Source organism: Malurus melanocephalus, unplaced genomic scaffold, assembly GCF_030028575.1.
Source record: "Malurus melanocephalus ecotype Western Australia unplaced genomic scaffold, MMel_1.1 scaffold_582, whole genome shotgun sequence".
NCBI classification, from domain to species: Eukaryota; Metazoa; Chordata; class Aves; order Passeriformes; family Maluridae; genus Malurus; species Malurus melanocephalus.
Window position 1 is genome coordinate 152296 of NW_026623814.1, and position 22074 is coordinate 174369.

Genomic DNA, 22074 nt, shown 5'->3' on the forward strand with positions numbered 1-22074 from the left:
AATGGACATAGCAGAAGTTAAACTGTCCCATGTTTTTATGTAAGTGCAGCTCTAATGTATGGCACCAGAATTGATCAGAAGTCCTAATAAAAAACATTTCTACCACTCTATCTTTTCACTACACTGTTGAGATTATCCCCAGTAGAGCCAACTGTAATGGACATTATAGAGAGGAGAAAAGCAAAGCACACCAGCACTGGAGCAGAGCTGTCTCACTCACTCTCAGTCATCATCTCAGCCACAAACATCTCATTCCAGCTGGACTGTGAAAGAYAGCTTGGATGTAACATTCCAGTACCCAACTGTGATTTTCCTAAACTATCCATTCACTCTATATGTGAGATTCTGAAATCCGACAGGAAAACACTGTACCATAAACAGCTAGGAAATCTGAAAGCTCAGAAAGTAAAGGAAACAAAGATTTCCTTTCAGTGACAGGTTTTTCACAAAGCAGAATATTCTCATTACCAACCCAACTCCAAAGACAAAAGCTTTGTCGTCATTAATTTTTATTTTGATAAAGGTTTTTATTTTTGTAAATGTTTTTTTTTCTTTTAAAGTTAAAATCAATACAAATATATTCATTTAAATATTTTAATTCCACTATTATTAGTCAAGAAAAACTTGCATTAGAAAAACAGTGAGTCACTTGAAGATAAGAACTAGTATTTAACTGTATTAAAACTGCATCTATAGACAGTTACACCCAACCTCACAAGTTGGCACAATAAAGGGTCATTTAGAAAAGATACGTATTCCTGAAATGTACAATAATAATTGGCTGAAGTCACACAGGCATAAGAATTATTTATCACACTCCTTTTCTATTAAGGAACATGTCAGCAGGCAGTTAGCATTGCAGCTGGAACACACTATTCACTAGGCAATCAGCATCCTGTGAAACTATCCAGTTTGCACCAACCAGGATATATAAGCCTTGACACCCCTCTAATTTAAAATAGCTCAACGATTATATTTGTAAAAATAAAAAAAACATGGCTCAATTCTTTCTCATGCCAAACTGAGTGGGAGTTTTACAACTCATCTTGGAAAGAGGAATATATTCTTTAGGTGACAATACTGCAGTGGCTTTGCTTGTCAAAGAAATATTTTAAATTCTTTATCAAACAGCAGTCCCTTTCTTCTGCTTTCACTACTGGTACCATGATTTTCAGTACTGCTTCCCTTCAGAAGCATGTTTGTACACGATGAAGTTTCATTCAATTGGTAAAATATCTGCATTTTAGCTGCACATCATTATCACACAGACACATGTGGACATCTGAGATACATTCATCTTAAAAAGAGATTAATAAGAAGTAATCAAGTACAACATTAAGCTTGATCACTGGTGCATTAATTCACACTTAGCAGCTTCATTTCAGTTTCTCTGCCTCCATGAACAGCCTCTGATAACTTTGCTGTCTTTGGTTTTGCCTTCTTGAAGAACTCAAGGAAAGGGCTAAAAGTGATTGAGAAGATGACCCTATCTGTAGGGAAAGAAATGGTCTGCTTTTACCACAATCACGAAGAATAGCAATGGCAATTCACTCTGAGTTCTATCTTGTCAAACCTTAAAATCTTTTAGACTATTAGCAGCTGGAAAGAGGCTCAGCCCATTAAATCAGAAACTTGTCAAGACTCAGTTGAGACACTGATTGATCTAACCAGCTATTAGAGCTCCCCCACAGTATCAGACCATTTTGTTACTGCCTTTTTAGTCTTAGATGGTTAGTACTGACAGCTTTTTATCTGTGATGATAGCAGGCATGCCTTTTTATTGCCTTTCACTTCCTCCTGTTTCAAAGAAAGTCAAAAAGAAACCCATAATAGCACTTGGAAGGAACAGTGGGGCTGACTCCAAATATGATTAAGTCAATGGAAAAATTTTGTCTTCCTTGACAGGCTTAGGATCCGAAGGACAGCTTAAAAAAATGCATGCCACTCCTTTTTTGTAACACATCTGTTGATGCCCGCTAATATTTATGAAGAGCGGCAAAAATGTTCTTGTCACAATAACTGCTTAATGGAAGTACAAAACAGCACAACAAATGCCTGCATTTCAAACAGACTGGTAGCAGTTATGAGCCCAGTCAAAAGTAATGGGTAAGAGTCAGCTGACTGGATTGCTTCTACCATGGCCAAAAATGTCCATGATGTCTCTGCTAAGAGCATTTTCAAGCTATTTACAGAAAGCTAATAAAGCAAAAAAAAATGAAGTGTTACTATGTGATTAGCATAAGTCATTATGTTAGCTAAGATGGATGGAAAATATCTAAATGAAAAGGACAGATGAGAGAGAAATTGACACAAAATCAGAAGGGTAAGACAGTATGTTTTAAGAAATTTTATCATTAATTTTGAATATAAATTACAGTTTAAAGATAATGATGAAGACATAAAATTATTAAAACCCCTAGCTGCTGTCAGATMCCCACCTGTCAATGCTTGAGCAACTGATAACCTACCAGTAGAGAAATAAGGACTAACTGCCTTTTTTTTTCCCAAGCATGCCAAGCTTTTATTTGTCCTGTAGTGGTGAAGGCCTTTTCTTCCTAGTGCTGTAGAGCTGACGCTGTGGTAAATCAGCATACCTGTCTGCAGCTGTAGCAGATGGGAAGATTTTCCATCTTTCCAAGAGAAGCCATTCTGCTACAAGCAAAAAAGTTGCTGAAGCTCCTTAAAAGTACCTGACCTCTTTTTTCCTTTTAAAACATTCTTCAATTAGTGTAAGAGTGCTAAAGAGAATCTGGTAATCAATTCTGTAACTATTGGGAAATTGGCAAAACTTTAAATTCGTGACAAAGAGCAATCCACTAAAAAGAACAGAAGACAGAAGAGCTCAGTATCAATGTATCCACGTATCAAAGTATCAAAATGTAATCCTGTGAATAAAGTGGTAACTACTGCTTAAGAAGGTCTTAGACTATGTAAAAACGCTAACGTRTCTTATCAAAGTTTTCAGAGAGTTTGAGGAGAATTTTTTTCTTGCCTCAATTAAGAAACACGCCCACCTCTTCTCAAGCCCCAATTTTGGTACTTATCCCCCAGTACAGGCGTATTCTTACTCCCACTGTGTTCTTTTCAGCAGTTTCAAGCTATTTTGTTCCTGCAGTGGCATAACTGAAGTTGTGATTTCTTGTGACTCAGCAGAATAATGAATATTGCTAAAGCTCTTGGAAAGCTGTACAAAAAGTCCTAAACAAACTCTTTAGTCCTAGAGACTTGAAAGAGCTTTGCCTACAGCCATGAGTTCTAAACATATAATCTGCCTGTTTTGAAAAATAATCAGGTTCACTGTGCCTAAAAATTACTTATTTTAATAAAATGTGTGCAACATAACAGAAAATAAGGCAAGTAGGAATACCTTTGTGCCTTTCAGAGATGAAAGATGGGAATAACAGTAGCAGTTGTCACAAAGGTTCTATTACTGATGCTTTTAATTTCAAAAACCTTATATTAATTATTCTTTCTACAAAAATTTGCCTAATCTTAAGTATTTCTAACATATCAATACATTTTATTATGTTCAGACCATCTCCTTTCAGAAAGATCTATCTTCTTTATGTTGTACAGCAGGCTCAGGAATACAGCTCTTCTCAGCTCTATTTCTTTACATTTGATAATATTCTGTCACCAATAAAAAGAGTTTGCATGTTTCAAAGGAGTGCCTTTAGACTTTAAAAACTCAACTGTGTAGCCTTTCCCAATCTCTATATACACATGCAGACTCTGCAGAAAAACTAAGCATGGTTCATGTAGCTCAAGTGTTGTCAAACTCAGGTTCCAGTGGTTGATATCAGTGCTGGATCAGGAGTAGCAATCAGCACCAAAACAGTAAGGTATGAAACAATCCTTATTCATGGACTTTGGCATGTGTATTACAATGTGCTCCACAATTCCATGATCATATGTCACTTTTTGGTCTTCACCAAAAACACACTAGTACCTTTTCCACTGCAAAGCACAACTGCTCTCAGCACAAAATACCTCACTGCATACCATTTTTAGCAGCATTTTTTGGAAATGAAGTATCATGTTTCAATTTTTCATAGCTCTCACAGACTTCGGATGAAGTTAAAATTTTTGTAACAGGCGATGATTATTTCAGTGATTATTACCTTCTGAGCTCTCAGCTCCCTACTGCATGGTTTGATTTAGCCTGTATGCTCAAAACTCTGGCTAAAACCCAGCCAACCCAAAGTCCTCTATAAATGACACACACGTTTCAAAATAATTCTCTTAAATTAGACACCCCAAAATTGCATAACACCAGAATACTTCATTTTGCTGAAGTAGTGKCATATCCTGAAGTAGCAAAATTGCCTCTTAAAGGCATCAGTTTCAACACGTGAAGCAACATGGAAAGAACTCCCACTGAACAAGCAATACATCAGGCTTTCCACAAAGCACAAGAAAAATGAGCAGCTGATATCCTTTTGTTACTTTGGCAGCTTAGTGAGGAGAGCACTGACCAAAGCGAGTGAAATTGTTGTTAGGCTCCTCTCAAGCACAAAGCTGATTCACATCAGCATCTTCATCTCACTGTTCTTACTGTTAGGATACAAGTTGGCAAAGTATCTCAGAATACGGTTTTGAAACTCTTTGAACTTAAATTTAAATTAAGAATGACTCTGTAATCTGGTAGAGAGACAAACTCTGAAAGGCTTAGGACAGGTGCTGAAAAAAGGAATATGCCTGTTAAAATCTGTGCCAAACCACAGTTTGAGTAAACATTAACTCTGCTTTGAGAGCAAAATTCAGCAAGTTATCCAGAAAGGACAGTGACTGCAAACACACTGACCATTAGAAATAAAATCTGAAATATTCAAGAGCAGCTCATTCAGTACTTCTGTATACTGTGTTTATCAGAACTTGTTCTGCAAAAGAAGCTACTATAAATATGCAGTTAATAGAATAATAAAATATATTAATATGAAAGAAGGCAACTGAAGTGACACAAGCAAGCTTGAGGGAAAAGTCCTATTTTTCAGTACTTTTAAGTATTATTTTAAAATATATGCATGCATATTTCCTTTCTGTAGCCATATTTTTACACAGTTTAATCTTTAAAATGTATCACTACAATAAGAAGGATTTTTATTTTTAAAGTTTGCTTTAATTTTTTGAGGTCTGCAACTATACTGGTTAAAGCTCTGTTGTGATAGAAATATGAATCATTCAAAATCAAAGAGTTTCTTAATGAGCWCTACTGTGAATCATTCATTATATTCACTTGCAACTAATTCTAACAGTTCTAAAATTTTCCCTTAACTTGCATTTTGCATTTCCTCTGGAGATACCATGTTACTATTTTATACATAAGCCCCCCTCAGAAGGAGAAAAGATTTTTTTTTCCTTAATTGAGATTATCAGAATCAACTGATTTCTAAAGATTTCAAAATATTTCTAAAGTAGATTGTGGAAGAAAAACTTCAGAAACAGGTGTTTTAGAAAAGAGAAATAGAATTAATCATGACAGACTTTAAATGAAACCTACCTTTTTTCTGACACAAAATGGTAGAACTAGGTAAAAGTCAACCTTCTATTGGGCAATAATAGAGGAGAAAATGAAATTATACAATAAAGATTATGATGAATTCTTCAAGAAGACTTTCTGACAAACTRAGCACTCTGCAGATATTTTTCTCTTATGGAAATAACTTAATTTATCGTAACAGAAATTACTAGTTCTGTAGCTAATGTATTGCCTTCTATAAAAAGGAATGAAGTACAGCCTCATGGCCATAAAGCCGGCTGGTTGGGGGTTTTTGTCCAAATTTTATTAGGGTATCAGTAATTTTATCAATGAATGCAAGTTCTCGAGTGTAATTGACACTGGGAACAGATGAACAAAATAAAACAAAAYGAAACAAAACAAAACAAAGCAATATAAAACATAACAAAACAAAATAAAACAAAATACAACAAAATAAAATAACATAACATAATAAAACATAAAACATAACATGCCCAAACCAATTTCCTTTCCCTTAGGACTGAAAAGCAAAATACCAGATTCATCAAAATGTATGCTCTGGATAAATTGGAGAATAAAACTCCAATTTATGGTTTAGATAGAAGAGCATCTTACAAGTAAACATTTTAAAAAAACAAGTTTGGGTGAGAGCAGAAGCCTGCAGTCAGTGCAAGTTTTATTGAGTGTGCCAATCTAATGTCCCTGTTTTGGGAACACTGCTGGAGTTACATGCTTAACTTAAATTAATTAAATTGAACTTACTGCTTGATCATATTTTAATTTCTTTTATAAAAAAGACTGGTGTTTACAGTTTAGCTTCTAAAATTCATACTGCTTGAAACTAAACAGATTTTACTGAATATTTCTAAAGATGATTCCTAACCCTAAATGTGTGTACTTTTGAGAGTGAGCTGAAGGTCGTACTAGATCTCACTAACAATCCATTAACAAAGTAGTGGGGGCAATTATTACATTTAATGTTATGAAACATAAAGTATCAAAACATATTGCTATACGGCAAATGAAACAAAGAAGCACTTGTAACACAAATATTTTCCACTTACTTTTTATGTATGATACTTCAGCATGAGATTGTCAATATTCAAGGAAAAAAAACAGTTTTCCCTTTTAAAACTTCGTTCTCTTCATCAAACCAATTAGAAGGCTAGGAAAATACTTTGGAGCAAACTTTTGTGATTAATGCAGAGATGTTTATTTACAGGGATTGAGGAAGATTATCTATCAGAAGACATTCCTGTGACTGTTACTGCATGTGTTTCAGTCGAGTGAGCTTACACAGACCAGCTACGGGATGGATTTCTGCCACAAGGCTCTCAAGRCAAATGCGAGGGGAGAGAAAACCGTAATTTCAGACAGGCTAGAAAAAAATGTAATACAGCTACATGTAGTACTTTACTCTGTTGATGGAAATAAAGGAAGAGCATCCTCATTTGCTTATACAGACCTCTGCAGTGTCACATTTGAAGACAGATGTGTTGCCCACCTAAATGCAACCAAAAAGAAAAGGCTTAGGAGACCTTCACCATAATATGTTAAATATGCTAGATGCAACTATGATTTTCTTTGCTCTATTTTAGGCCTTGGCATGTTGTCAACCAAATTCTGTAATACTGTGGGTGTGAGACTATACAAAGTTTGAACCTTGTGCTTTTCTCCCCACTTTTGTCATTAAAAAGACTAAAATAAGGCATTTTGCTTGTGATAATTTTGCATTTTCAGTTTGTTTGCCATTTGCTTTCAGGACAAAACAACTTTCATAGGGATCATTCTCATTTTAATGACAAACATTTCCCAAAAACAAAGGATCTTGTACTATTTTCTCTAATGGCCATGAACATGACAGAATACTCTCTACGATAAATTCTTTTTTACCAAACCATTTTGTTGACTGATGTCTTGGCCTCTATTCAAGATTTTCTGACTGTATGTTCTGCTTTCAATGAAACCCTGAAGAAAGAATGAAATTCCGCTCTCTGAAGGAACTTGAGCAGGTAACACTTTAAGAAAAAAAACCCAGATATGAATTTTCACTCTGCTTCTAATGGAGGGGAGTACTCTGGATGGTGTGGCAATAGAACTTACCTTTTGCACTATCTAAACTTGAAGTATGCATCTTAGAGTCTAGATGTAGAACATGTTGGAAAAATCCTTTAATAACCCAGAAGTTATCTCATGCCTATTATTTACACTACTGTCAAATTCTATGTGAAACCTACACAAGATACATGAGTCACCTGTGTGACTTTCATGCTTCAACTCAGTTCTTTGGTCAAGATTTAGACAGGCAAGCACATAACCAGGGGTCATTTTTTACTAAGGATTAGTTCACAATGGGAACATTTGACTTTGGGACTGCTCTCTGTATCTATACCAGCCTGCTATGAAAACTAGATTTAATTTTGAAGTGTTACTAAGTACTCCTTTCTCAGAGTGCTGAATGCTTCATAAAGGCTGTCAACATAATTAGTATTAAACTGCACCAATMAGCTGGAATATGAAATGTTAAACAAACCTGAAATTTGATTTACAGTGCTTTCTTAGCCCTAGAAATGAGTCCACTGATGGGACAAACACAGGCAAGTGCAATATGCACAAGCAGGTCTAATTCTAGCAGGAACTGTGTCCTAAAGAAGCTATTAAGCCTCCTCCTTTCACTTGTTTGACTTGCAAGACTTTACAAATACAAGAGAAAATCAATCCAGTTGGAAAAAAAAAAAAAAGTCACAGGCATTTCTAAGAACCAATGTGACTGGAGAGCTACAACTTTTCTGGTATTTTAACTGTTCCAGCTGTCTGCTTCATAAACAGTATCTGAAATTACAATTTTAAAGCATCACAAGAAGTAACTAAAAAGAGACTATTTACTTCAGCGTTTTTCCCCCTMATGTTAAATGAGTAATGAAAACTTTCTTGCAGGTCAAGACATTTTATTCCATTRGCAAAAGTCCATGACATTAAAGAATTGAAGAAACAAGTCTGAGAYCTCAGCATGTTTGGTCTGGAAAAGAAAGAGTAAAACTAAACACTAAACTGCAGATGTTTGACTCATTTGAGTAAAGTATGGGACACTTTATGCCTAAGCTGTATCTCTCTAGCTACAAAAACTTTTATTATAAAAATTTAGGAACAAGCAGATGTTGCAAATAGATATAGACAGATGGATGGATGGATGGATAGATAGATAGATAGATAGATAGATAGATAGATAGATAGATAGATAGATAGATAGATAGATAGATAGATAGACAGACAGATGCATACACAGAAAAATTTTCCTTTAAGAGTTCAACTACATTTGAGTATTACCTTTTAGAGAACTCAAAAAATGAAGCAACTAGAAGAAAAATTATCTTTCGTGTTTCAAAGAAAAACATCTTGATTTTCTCTACATAGCACCCTCTGAGTTCCAGAAATTCAGTCATGACTCCTCTAAAGGGAAAGAGGAGAAAGAASTCCAACTATAGGGATTGAAGACCCCTGGAAAATACATGAGATCCATAGTCTTTCTTTTTCATGGTGTACAGCTTCAGTCAGTCTGTCCTCCAGATTCCAGAGTCCCRACTGGAGAAGTAGGTCTGGAGCTGCGATACAGCCACAAAGACTTCAGCAGGGAATGGCTTAAATATTCYAAGTATCTTTCCCAAAAGCATGAGAAAGAAAAATGCAAGCATGCAAAATTAATAGTTCCTTTATTTTCATACCTCTCACCTTGTTGCTCAGAATGAGGATATCTACATTGCATCTCTACCTGTACACTAATTTGAAATAACATAAAACATCAGCACTGCAATCACACTTTATCCGAATCCTTTGCTCACTAAGTTCAATTCAATTTTGTTATTCAGAATAAGGACATCACACCAAACAATAGCAGTAAACATAATTCTGTGCATGACGGAGACGCAAAGAGCTTAAATGACTTTGGTCAAGGTCACAACAGAATTGTAGGCTGGATTCTCTAGCTCATGCTCTCTATTTTCACAAACAGAACACCTTCTATGCCATTAAGTAATGCAATTTGCCACTAAAACAAATTGCCCTGTTTATCGCTTTTGTGACTTTACCACTTATTTGTATATATTTAGGATACTTTTGTTGGTATATTCAAACCTTCACTTCATTGCTCTATACTACCAAAAATGCTACTGCCACTTACCTCAATAAGAAGGAGTACTAGGGTTGATCCTACTAAAACCATGCTAACATTATTTTAGTCTAAATTTTTATTTCCCTTTGAAAAAATGAAAATAAAACAATAGAATGTGCAGCTCCTGGTACAGATTGTTGTGTCTCCTGCAGACACTAGACGAGGACATAGCAACTGCTTCTTGTCCTGTTACCCGTGCTAGGTCTCATTTTCTAAAAACCAGGAGGAATCRTGCTCCACATCAGAAATACAATCACTGAAGGACAGCAGTGTCCTGCTATGGTGCACTCACTGCGTCACTAGGTTTGCTGCCTCCCAGCACACAAGGAACAAGGAACACAGCTGATGTGATCTGCTTGCAAGCAGCAAACACCATTGTAAAATCAGTATTATCAAGAATGATCATGAACATCTTTTGTTTAATCCTTGTAGGCTTGGGAAAGGAAGAAAATTAATGCAGCATGCATTACTGAGAGCTGACAAGTATCTTTGGTGTTCAATTAACTAAATGTAACATATAATTTGCCTTTGAACACCTTGGAAAGAATCTACTGCCAAAGACTGCAATTTAACATCAAAGTTTAAACAGTCAGGGTTACAATTTTAGAAGCTCATTAGTCTGAAGGTGTATCATGGTTTTCTGGAAAGATTAATGATTAAAAACAGAGTTAAAAAAAAAAAAAGACATTTGGGCATGAATACTTGATCTGAAATCTCTGCTCAGTTTCAGGGAACGTTGTATCTCTGATTTCAGATTGTGAGAAGCTTTGCAAATTACATCTACTGCATTCTTTTTAGTATAAAATAATAAGAGGTCACCTTCAACTCAAGGAGTTAGAACATCAAGTATCTTCCTTCTGAAATGCAGTGAAAAGATACGTCATTTTTATTAGAAGGCTATTCCTTAATGTAAATATTTTGCAAAGTTGTTTTCTACATGTATTACTGCCTGCCCAAAAATACATAGTACAGCTTCTGAACTGACCCTAAAGTCAAAAWGAAAAATATTCTGGACAATTCTCAGATCAAGCCAATTACAATACAATGTCTACAAACTGGTAAATTCAGGTTATTCAATAACAACAAGGAATGCAGTGATTGAAGGACATGGAATAAAGGTTAATTTCATCCTYCTGTAGCTACCAAAAGCTAGACTGAAGCTTGATGGTTGCACTTCCAAACAGCACCTGCACCAGACTCCAAACTCCACATTTTCCTACCCCATAGCAGTTGCTGTAGCATCTGTTACAAACCCATGGCCAAGTTTCTCCCTCAGATGTACTGTAAACAACTACTGCATTCAAAACAAAGCAACTGACCCTGCTGACACAACTGATTGTAACCAAAACCTTCCATGCTCTGCTGTTCTTTTTGCCAGAGCTGGCCAGGGGAGCAGCTTCTCCCCTTTAGAACTCATGTCCTGTATCCACCCTATAYGTACTAGAGGGGGGACAGCCAGAAATGGAAAACACGCTCAGCCAAACTCCTCTTCCCTCAATCAGCATAAAGTCACAATAGGACTAAAATATTGTTTCTCCTTCAAAATTATATTCTTCCATTTAACTTTTATGTAGCAGCTAAGGAAACAAAGTGTTTTGACTCTTTGATGCTTTTTTTCATTAAAACAATGAATCCAGGCCATACATGACAGCTAAAACACAGACTGGCTCATGTCTCTTTCTTAAACTAAGACAAGGTCCTTCTGCTACATGTCTCCTGTGTTTATTAAAACAGAATTTACAGATAATAAGTAGGCACTGGTTAAAGTCTTACAAAAAAATGACACTTCTGCATCATAGAACTGCTAACTCCTAAATAAACCAGCAAGAGCTATACAATCAGCATCCCATCAGCATTCAATCAGTATGGTCTGTAGCTCAAGAATTCAAGGTCATTCCCAATGTCGAAAGCAAAGGTCCTAAGCAAAATAACCAAAAAACAAAAAAACCTGACAACAAAAGAGGGTCAGTTAAGATCATTGCTCTAACTGGAGGCTCAGAGGATAATCCATCCATATCTGGAGAAAATATATCTGGAGAAGACACCACAGCAGCATGGCAACAGGTGGGAATGCAGCAGCATGAAGAGAGCTATGAAGAACAGACCTTCTCTGCCCAGGTCACTTCTATTTGGCCAACACAGTCTCCTTTGGTGTCTTACTGGGCTAGTGAGTGTCCTAATGTTTAGTCTAGTAGTCCACCAAATTTCAGCTCAGTTTTTGGGTGTTTTACTTACTAGCAAGTAAAAATTGCTTTGCACGTTCAAGCTGCATGTACCTTGCCTAGAGTCTCTTTGCACCTACTGAAGGTGCATGAATAATCTACTGCAAAAGGGGGAATCATGGCATTACGGGCAAGGGAATTGAACTACAGATGTAGTAAGTGAAAGTACTTGGATTGCAGGGCAGTTTTAGTGATCCAGTCTTATAGAAAATCCTGTTCTTTGACAAATTAAGTTCATTTATTCAGTCTTACATACCACTTTCAAGTCCCAGCTATTTTAAATCTTTCTGCCTTGTACTTCAAAGATGCCTACAACTCAAGATATTTTTAATGCAACATGTCTAATGAGACAAAACAAATGCTATGGAACTACACTTGTTTCTACTCAAGTTTATAATCCATAAGAATATTCTTTAACATGTCCAGGGGCCTTCTTTCCAATGTCATCATAACAAAATAAGCACTGGTGACCAATATACCATTGMACTCCTCAGACTGGGACACACAGTGGTGAAATCAGGCATACCTGCAATCCGAATCCCACTCTCTTTATATTAAGTGATATAATATCTTGTTTATGCAATACGTTTCACTGTTTGAAAGACAGCATACACTGGTTTTTACTGCTATTTTCACCTCCTAAACAGTCTTTTGCAAGTCAAAGTTATTGGTAAATATTTAGTTAATTCATGGCATAAATAAAACTCTTAAAAACATCTCCCCCCCAAAAAAAGCATTGGAAAACCTATTTTCAGGCTTGTATACAATTCCTGATACTGATACTTCAGTTTGCATTCAAGGCTCATGCCAACAACTTGGCATGATTTGCATGATTGCACAGGCAGGATGCAATCATTTTTGGCCTATCACCGACGGATTTTAAGCTAACCCAAGCCCACTGGCTTCCACAGATTCTGCACCAGGTCTGACACCATCTATTTCTGTGTGTCCTTATCCTGTTCAGGCACCTGCTACTCTGGAGCATTTGGAGTCCTTTTTACCTTCACTGCACCTTCCCAGAGATTAGGGACTGGTCTCTTTTGCTGTCAAGCTTGGCAACAGAAGATACACTTAAGGCCAGCGTCACAAGCACCGCATACAAAGTACAGAGACTCGTTTTTAGTGCCAGGCTGTTGCAGCTCGGGAGGTGAGACTGCAGCACAGTACTGTGCACACACCTGGCAGGAGCACAACTTCCCTGACCCCACCAGACAGAGGGCTCGGAGATCCCACCACCAAACTGATAGGAACATATATTCACCTCTGCAAGTGACATCACAGAGGCTCTTGCTTCAGGCTTCTCCACTTGGGGCACAAAGTAGGCAGGGAAAATGAGCCAGCTAGTAGGGGCTAATTCCTGCCTGGGCAGTGTTCTCAGCACAAGCTGTCAGCACAGTCAGCATCCATCAAAAGTGAACAGTTAGACTAACTATTCTATCAACACACGAAGGTATCATCTTCATCTGAACACCACTGGTCTTCAGAAGTGGTTAGCTCCCTTTTTTCCTCACTAGAAATTACTATTTTTATTAGTGCTGCAGTGTCATACATATAAGTRTTATTCTTGGACACCACTGTAAGTAAGCAGTGTGCAAACACAGTTCAAAGACAACCCCCGACCCAGAAGCTTGCAATCTAAATAACCCCAGATACTTGTCCAATTCACATCACTCTGATACCTTAAATTCTCCATTAATGCACTTCAATTCTGTGAGCYACTCTTGAGGAAAGCCATGGGAATTTTGCCAGTAGATTTCATTTATCACAGAACAAGAAAGAACTTTTATCACAGAACTTAAAAAGAAATATGGGATATCAGTGTGGTTTAGAGAAAAAAACAACTGCAAGTTGATTCATGTTCTATTTCTCTATTTTTTATTCAATCAGAAATTTTCTCGATTGATCAGCCTAAGCTCTGAACTAGTATAATATCACTGTTTTGGGGAACAGAAGTGACACACACCAATACTTCCTACTTCTAAGTGATGTTGCAGATCACWTACTATCTCAAGAAAAGCTGTAGTGAAAACTGTATTTGATTTTGAACTTTTCAAGAAAAGTAACTACCCAAGCAAGAAAAATCTGTTTATTGAGACAACAAATTAAAAGGGGGGAATCACAGAAAAGAAGAGCAAAGAACATGTACGACACTGAAAAAGCACCTTTTCATGTTCCCTTCCATAAAAYCACTAAATCTCCTGAACTGTGCAATTCCATAACGCTATCTATATCCTCTTATGGACCTTATAAATTTGAATTTTTAGGACTGAATTGTAAATTCCCAGTAGAAGTTGTTCTTCAGTATCAAAGGCTAGAGTTCAGTCAGCACATAGGCCGTTTATTAGCAATGAAGTGATAACTATGGTCTATACTCCTCACTTTGCCCAAGAAGCAAATGAAAAGCTTGGATCCACACTTCAGGGTGCATTTTTCAAAGACATTAAGCTACTGGAGAAAAAAAAAATATATTTTGAATTGAAAAGATACTGATTTTTGCTTTAGTATGATCCTAYTTTTTAAGCATTGCTGTTGAAGATAGTTTTGACTCATTTTGAAGATGAATATTTGGAGTAGTCTAAAATATTGCCTAAAATAGGAAGGAAAGATTCAGCTATCAAATTAAAAAATATGAGGATCAGAAAATGTAACTTTGGATCCAGTAATGAAATAATGATTTTAAAAAATCCATAAATTTCTTTTTTATCTGTTCTGGTCAGAAAAAAAAAGACTGTTTTCTTAAATATGTTTTATAGATTCAAGATGAATGAAAAAAAAAAATCTTTTTATCCGAAAGCAGGTAAGTACTCCTCTGTAAGTATTTTCATTCTCTTCAGACTTTTCTGTTTAGAGAAATAGTTTTCACTCCACTCACCATTCTTGAACAATACATCAGCTTTTCCACTTCATTCTAATCTACAACATGTTATATATGCATGTCCTTTTCAAACAAAAGGGAATTTAACCTAAGAAATAAGTTTTCTTTCTCTGGTTAGATTAATCTGACAGATTATTTTTCTTTCATTAAGAAGTAGATTTTTGGTTTTTGCTTGTTTTTTAACTTTTCGTCTTTTGCATTCCCTTCCTCAAAGTTGGGTCTGCTATTTTTAGACTAGAGAAAAACTGATCTACTTTGGCTTGATGTATCTTTGTGAAGAAATAACTATATCCACTGAAGTTACATCAATTATTACTGCTTTCCATATTTACAAGGATAATTCTAATAACTTAGACAAACCGAAGAGTATATCCTTACTTATATTCCAACAGTTCTTTTGCTGAGAATACACAAAGAACATTTTCAAAGGAAAGGAAAATATGGATTTAAAAGAATATCAATCAAATTCTGCATGCAATAGAATAGGTGCATCAGCTTTCTCCCTTAAAAGTGCATAACTGTTTGGTCTTTGAGCAGCAAAAAACCACATGATTTAGCTATTAGTCCTTCTGGATACACCTAGAAAAGGAATATTTTATTTATTTAGATCAGTTCTTTTCTGGATCTGGGCTATACATGGCCAGACATTCACCAATGCACTTCTGTGATAGACTCCCCTGTTACCTTCACTGTGTGATAAAATAATGGATCTGACTGTCTATTGATAACTTTGGTAGCAAGAATGCAATCAGTTACATGTGGTTTTAGCAATTAATTATTTTGAGATGTAAATATTATAAAATAGTAACCTAACATTTACAGTTAATCTACATTCAGTGTGCAAAACCATTCATTCACAGAACAGGTGCCAGTCAGTWTGATGACAGGTCATCATTGCTTATTGTTGTTTTGAGTATTTAACTTTTAACTTTTGCCACCACTGGAGAAACTCCTAGAGGTGCCAGCAGCACATTTCAGTTTCAGTGAACTGCAAGGCAAGGGAAGGTAAAGAACTGTGATAAACAGCCAGCACTGTCCATACACAAACACTACTTGATCTGTTGACAGTCATGAGACTGAAAAAATAAAAATGATATGTCATTGCCTCTGACCTTCTGAGCTTAAAAATAGCCGTTAAAATTAAATATCTGGGCTTGGTTTGTTGTTTTTGGTTTTTGTTTGCTTGTTTGTTACATTTTTGTGGGGGGTTTGTGCTGCTTTTTTTTAACTAAGAACAAGAATCTTCACAGTGGCACTGAGGAAGAATGCTAAAAGCAATTTCCATTGGAAGGTGGCCTTGTGAATATTCATACAATGTACTGCGTCAGATAAGGTCCTCAAGACAAGCAAAGGACTGAAATACATATGGAGAGGAAATTAGATAGCTAAGAAACATTTTTTCCTTCATGAATTACAACTGAAAGTGTCAGTGTATCCACTTGCTTGTATCAAATGAATCCTGAACATTTGCCTCCCAGTTGTCATGTGTGAGCTGCTTACTGCAAACTTCATAATGGCATCAGATTTCCAAGAAATAAGACAGACATTTAGTTGTAGAAAATGAGAATGAGCTGAAAGCAGAAAAGGATTTCACCTTCACACACAGCTGGGATTTTGTGTGTGTGTGAGTGTTTTTCGATTGAGTTTGTTTTTGTTGAAACAAGGAGAGAACAGAGAGCAGAAACTGACAAGAGGCAGAAATGCTGACTAAAACAAACTGCTGAAACTGAACTGACTTCATTGCCAGAAGTTAAAGGGAGGTAGAAATAGAACTAAAAGTGGTGCCAAAAATGTGCTTTCTGCAGAAGAAAAAAATCCAGTTCTGTTCTCAGTTCTCCTCTGCAAATCCACAGAAATGCCAGGCATGTGATACAATCTGTTCTGGACATACAACAGTATGATGTGGGCATATGTGGTTCATACTGCCTGGTGCACGGGCAATTATAYCCTTGTGGGTATTCAGAAGAAAACTGTACTTCTTCCACTGCACAAAAACCCCCCAGATCAGTAAGAGTGGCTACCTTCCACACAATCTAGAAAAAGCAGCCCACTTCTCACAGAAGAGACATTCTACAGAACAGTGAAGCAAACTTGTCAGATTTTTCAATTACTTAATGCTAAATACACTTGCTTTTTCTTGAGAGACCAAGCTTTTCTATTTTAACTGACATACAAAACTGATGTCCATGCACCAATCTATTTTCAGTAACAGGATATATATGGGAAACTGCAAAAAGTAATGYGTCTGTAGGGATCATAACTCAAATATGAAAGTAACATATTCATAAGTGTTCCAGTTKGTGTGGCTCAAAGGTTTTCTAAACACACACATCTATTGAGTTAGACTTAACAAAAGTTTAGAATTTCATTATGAAACCTAAAAATTACAGCAGTATACTGATACTGGCAATGTGAAGGCAGACATTGAAGATATGCAATGCAATCTTCCCCTCAAAACAGACATGATGTATACAGCAACACTTCCTGCTTTCCCCATCTTTACCTTCCAAATTCCCTCATCTAGATTACTCTGCAGCCCTAGCAGCCCATTTATACTCAGCTGACTGCCCACCACCATTATCTGTATCTGCCCTCATACATGACCTTAAAACTGCAATCCTGGAAAATACCTTGCTCACCAACCCAAAGTGTCACTGGCTATAATTAGCATTCTGGGAGCTAACTATACAGTCATTAAGGCTCTGAGAAAGACACATGTCCCCTCTTAGTTCAGTGTACATCAAGTGATCAGTCAGATGACCATTAAAGCAGTGGAGTCTTTATTCAGTCAGCTTTCCTGGCACAACCCATGACCTGTCTCCMCAGGTTATCTTCAGAGAGATGGATAATGATGCTCTTTCATGCTACCTTTCTCACTATGAAATCTAGGGCTTCCAAATCTCTTTTCCTACTCCCAGGACTCCCTGCAATAATAAAAACCTAACTTTGAGTAGAAGAGCAGTCTGAATACTGGGCTGTCATTCAGCAGCAACAGCTTTTGCTAAGCACACATAACTCCACAGTAAATGTCCACTGCCTACTGTGACTTCCCTCCTCACTGAGAACATGGGGCAGAATGAGAATCTTTCTGTTCAAAAATTTTAATATTTTAATCTATTATATCTTGTCACCATCATCTCATTCCAATTTAGATGGTCAGCTAAATGATTTAATATACTGAAGAAATATTGCTAATGCAAACCCATATGTAATGTTACTATATAACAGAAATTAGAGCATGGTGCTAGAGTCATGCAAAGAAATAGTTAACACCRTCAAATTTTACTAATATAAATCACTCCATATCAAATTAAACTAGCAGGCTGCTGCCTAATTCCTAATTTCTATTAAATGTATCAAAATTCATTATATTTTCATACATCATATCAAGAGGAATAGCAACACTCCTAATGATAGCATTTCTTTTCAGGATCATCTTGTGTACATAAAATAGTCTATTTAAAAAAACAAAAGAAAAACTTCCCTTGAGTTAAAAYGAAGAAAAAAATAAAAAGCAGTTAGAAAAGAGTGTACTTTATTTGTGTGAACTAAACTTTTAACTAAGCATTAAGCATTTCAAAGCCATAAAGATCTTGGGAGACATCTTCTGAGGACTATTTCTACACAGAGCAGAAATGATTCAGTGGCTGTATTTGTCCTTTCTCATGATAAAGAGAAAGGCTATTGTATCTGTCTCCAGCCACGCAAAAAAGGGATGTTTAACTTCAGATGGCAGTGTCAAGAGCATTCCAGTGTGAGGTTTTGAGGTTTTCTTTTGAGAAACTTTTCTTACCATGTACTTCTGTACGGTTACGGCTCTAAATAATTTTGATGGGCTAACTAGTAACTGGAATCCAAAGCCAGTATCATTTTTTTTGGCAAAATACTTATATATTCCCTGGGAAAACTGGAGGCAAAACACACAAAATTGGCTGAACAAATACCATTAATGACCTAAGTATCTAGTTCTGAAAGCCAAATTATGTCCCTTTTAGAGTTTCTGAAACATAGTATGAACTTTTTTCAATATGAATCTTGGACTAGGCTTCAGTGACAGCAGGTAATTATGGCAGGGATATGTTAACCTAGTACTCACTTCTATATTTAATTTGCTTACAGTTGTATTGTGTTTTGCTTCAGTTTTAGAAGAGTCTGTGGCTATTCAGCCTACTGTCTAAAGTATAACAGTCAATTCAAGGACAGCAACCACAAACTAAAATGTGGAAAATCCATTACTAATTTAGCAGAGAGCTGAAGAAAACTCAGCTTTTTGCAACCCTGACTTCAGCGTACTCAACCAAATAAATAATCTTCCCAGGACACCAGTGATGAAGAAGTGTGTCACTTTCTAAATATAAATAAGCAAACTCAGAAAATCAAAACTTTATGAGAGCGTTGTCTTCATTCCCCCTGACTGGAAAATGGGTGAGGTGGTCTTTGCTTCTTTTATTTTTAGTATTACTTATATAATAGATATTCTTGTCCAGACATCTTTGTACTAACAAATGAATATATTTTACAAAACATATATCAGACAGAAGCAAGTATTTTTCAGTCATTTTCACAGTTAAAGGCTTGAGTTTTCTCAAATTATTTTGAATGCACTTGTATAAAAACTTAATGATTATTTAATAAGATTAGTAGCAATAGTAATTATTATTACTATCATCATCATCATCAACATCATCATTAACCAGTTATATGTAACTATGATAGCAATAGATGCTGAAGTTATTCAGAGCCACATCACAAGTGGCATTTTTTGGGAAACACCTGAGTTAACAAGGATTCCTGAGCAGTAATTCTATTGAAAGAAAACTGGTAGTAAAAGAAGTGAAGAACATGAGAAAAAGAGGAGAGAATTCATAGAAGTCAGATACATTTGAAATAAGAACAAGCTTGTGAAAATATAGTTGCTATAGATTGAGTCAAAATTGAGGGTGCTCCACTGATGCCACTATGGTGAATATTTTGAAACTATAACATCTCTTTCTTAACGTGGCATTTTCAGAATATTCTTAAACAATAAGTCTAGCTGTAGTATGAGAAACAACATATATACAATGAAATTTTAACAATAAACTACAAGAACAGGTTTTCTAGTCATTTTATAAGTTCAGATATTTTTCCTTGTCACAAATTGAAAAGTAATGCAAGGAGTAGCTTAAAAAGTATAACGGTGCTTGATTTAACTGCTGATTTCAAACCTAGCTGTCACAAGCAACTCCTCTAAATTGATTCTAAAATGTACAGACATGGAAAGAATAGGAAAACCAAGATGGTCATCAAGCAGCAGCAGAAATGCCTTAAATGTGTTAATGATTTTCCAGCTTAAGGAAGGAGAAATCCGTTCCAGGATCTAAAAGCTGTCTGAGGCATGAAACCTTTCATAGAGAATCATTCTAATTGTCTTCTTAGAGTCAATCAATCACATATTCCTAGGCAATCCTACCCAATCAGAAGCTCTTTTATTTTTTTGCTAAAGCTGTGCTTGAGAAATTCGATTTCAAGTCAGCACTGATAGCCATTTATTATGCACCTACACTGACATCTGTGGGAAAGGGAGGTTGGAAAACCAGCTGCAATTCAAAGTCTGACTCTCAAGGGCATTTCTGATTTCCAGGGAAAGAAAAAAAAGAAAGAGCTATATCACTATAAGTGCTCTGCCTATTCCCCTTTACTGATATTGCCAATTCGTCAGCAGTATTTAGTATTCTTTCAATTTTTTTTTTCAGCACAATAAAACTCAAATCATACATCCCTCCACCCCCCCAACCAAGCATTTTCACTGGTTATCTTTTCCATCTTAGCCTCACTACATTTATACTAGAAGCAAAATTAATGAAAATGGGTATCAATGCAGAATATCAACAACTACTCTTAAGAAGTTTGTAGTATCTGTCCACTGTGTAAAGTATATCAACACTGAAATAAAATTGTAACGCTACTGTAAACAGTGGGCACAGATCTCTTTGCCAAAGTCCTTCAGATTAAAAGGCAAACTACTCCTGACAATTTCTGTGACAACACACCCAACAGTCAAATTAGCAAGGACTCAGGAGCTCCATTCGAACAAATGTTTAGGTCCCCTGATTTCAATACTTAAAAGACAAAACAAGAGTGAAAAATAGTAAGACAAACAAAGAACTGAACAAAAAATCCAACCTTACCTTTCACAAGCTCGGACAGTCCACGCAGCAATTATCCATAATGAGATACTAAAAACCAACAGTACAGTTCCTGGACATATTGTCATTAGAGTCTTCATAACAAAACGGGTATTGAAGTTTATCTTATTTAATGCTCCAATGCTTCTAGATGAGGCATCAGTAAAAAGTTTGCTATGCAAAAGCATAACTCTGGCAATAAGATATAGTCTTAAGAACATTGGTATAGATAAAATAATATCCACATCAGCTGTTGTTGTGGATGGAGCGTAAGAAAAGGCAAGCCGGGCTGTCCATGTGAATGTGTAATTCCCAGGTATGGGATGTATAGCACACACCAGTATTTCCAAGCAGATAAAGAAAATACGCTCGTAAGTCATGGCTATTCTCCAGTCATCTGCTCCATTGTCCACCATGAACAACTGAAATAATAAAATATAAGGTTACTTTAGTACATCATTAACAAAACTTGTTRCAATTCCATTTTAAATTACCATAGCTTTCTAGGCTGCCAAAGACTTCTAAAAAAAGAAAAAAATATGCCACCTTATAAAAAGACATTGTTACAACACTACGAAAGGAAACAAAGCTCTGGTTAAGACAAAAGGGATTTTTTAATGTACTGTATTTTAAACTGTTCATGAAACTGAATTTTCATCTGTTATTTACTAAGAATTCCTCTTTTTTCTTTTAATTGTAATCTTTGATTAAAAAAAAGTCTGAACACATTAAGCCTTGTCTGTTCAAAACCAAGTGTTTACTCTAAGGCCATAAAATTGGGAATTACTTAAGTGTTTTCTGATTGGATATCTAAATTACAAATTAAAAATGTTTCCTAAGATGCAGTGTCAAGTCAGCTCAACAACATATCCATGCTTCAGCCAAGGTGATATTATAGCTTCTGTAAAACTACCCAAACGTTCTTTGAGGCACCAATACCAATCAATGTAAGATGCAAAACTACCTGAGAAGGTGCACAAAGACTCAGAAAGATAACTCATGGTGAAAATATGAAAATTAATAACCAGAAAATATCAGAGTAGCCCAGGGAGCCAGATGATGTCCACTAGTAGCTGAAATTTAAACCCATATGTTGGTTGTTGAACAATCAAGGCCTCCAGCATGCCCCCCAGGAACAAAGGTACTGAAACATTTCACACTGT

The 22074-nt window shown here is 36.0% G+C and overlaps 1 protein-coding gene across 2 annotated transcripts in view; it reads right to left on the minus strand.

The window, feature by feature from the left end:
- Positions 1 to 22074, minus strand: part of KCNN2 (potassium calcium-activated channel subfamily N member 2) — a 67462-nt gene that overhangs the window by 25817 nt on the left and 19571 nt on the right. For both annotated transcript variants that reach the window (XM_057382717.1, XM_057382718.1), the window contains exon 3: positions 20915 to 21333. In XM_057382717.1, the coding sequence (XP_057238700.1) occupies positions 20915 to 21333 (419 nt within the window). The remainder of the gene's footprint in view (positions 1 to 20914; positions 21334 to 22074) is intronic.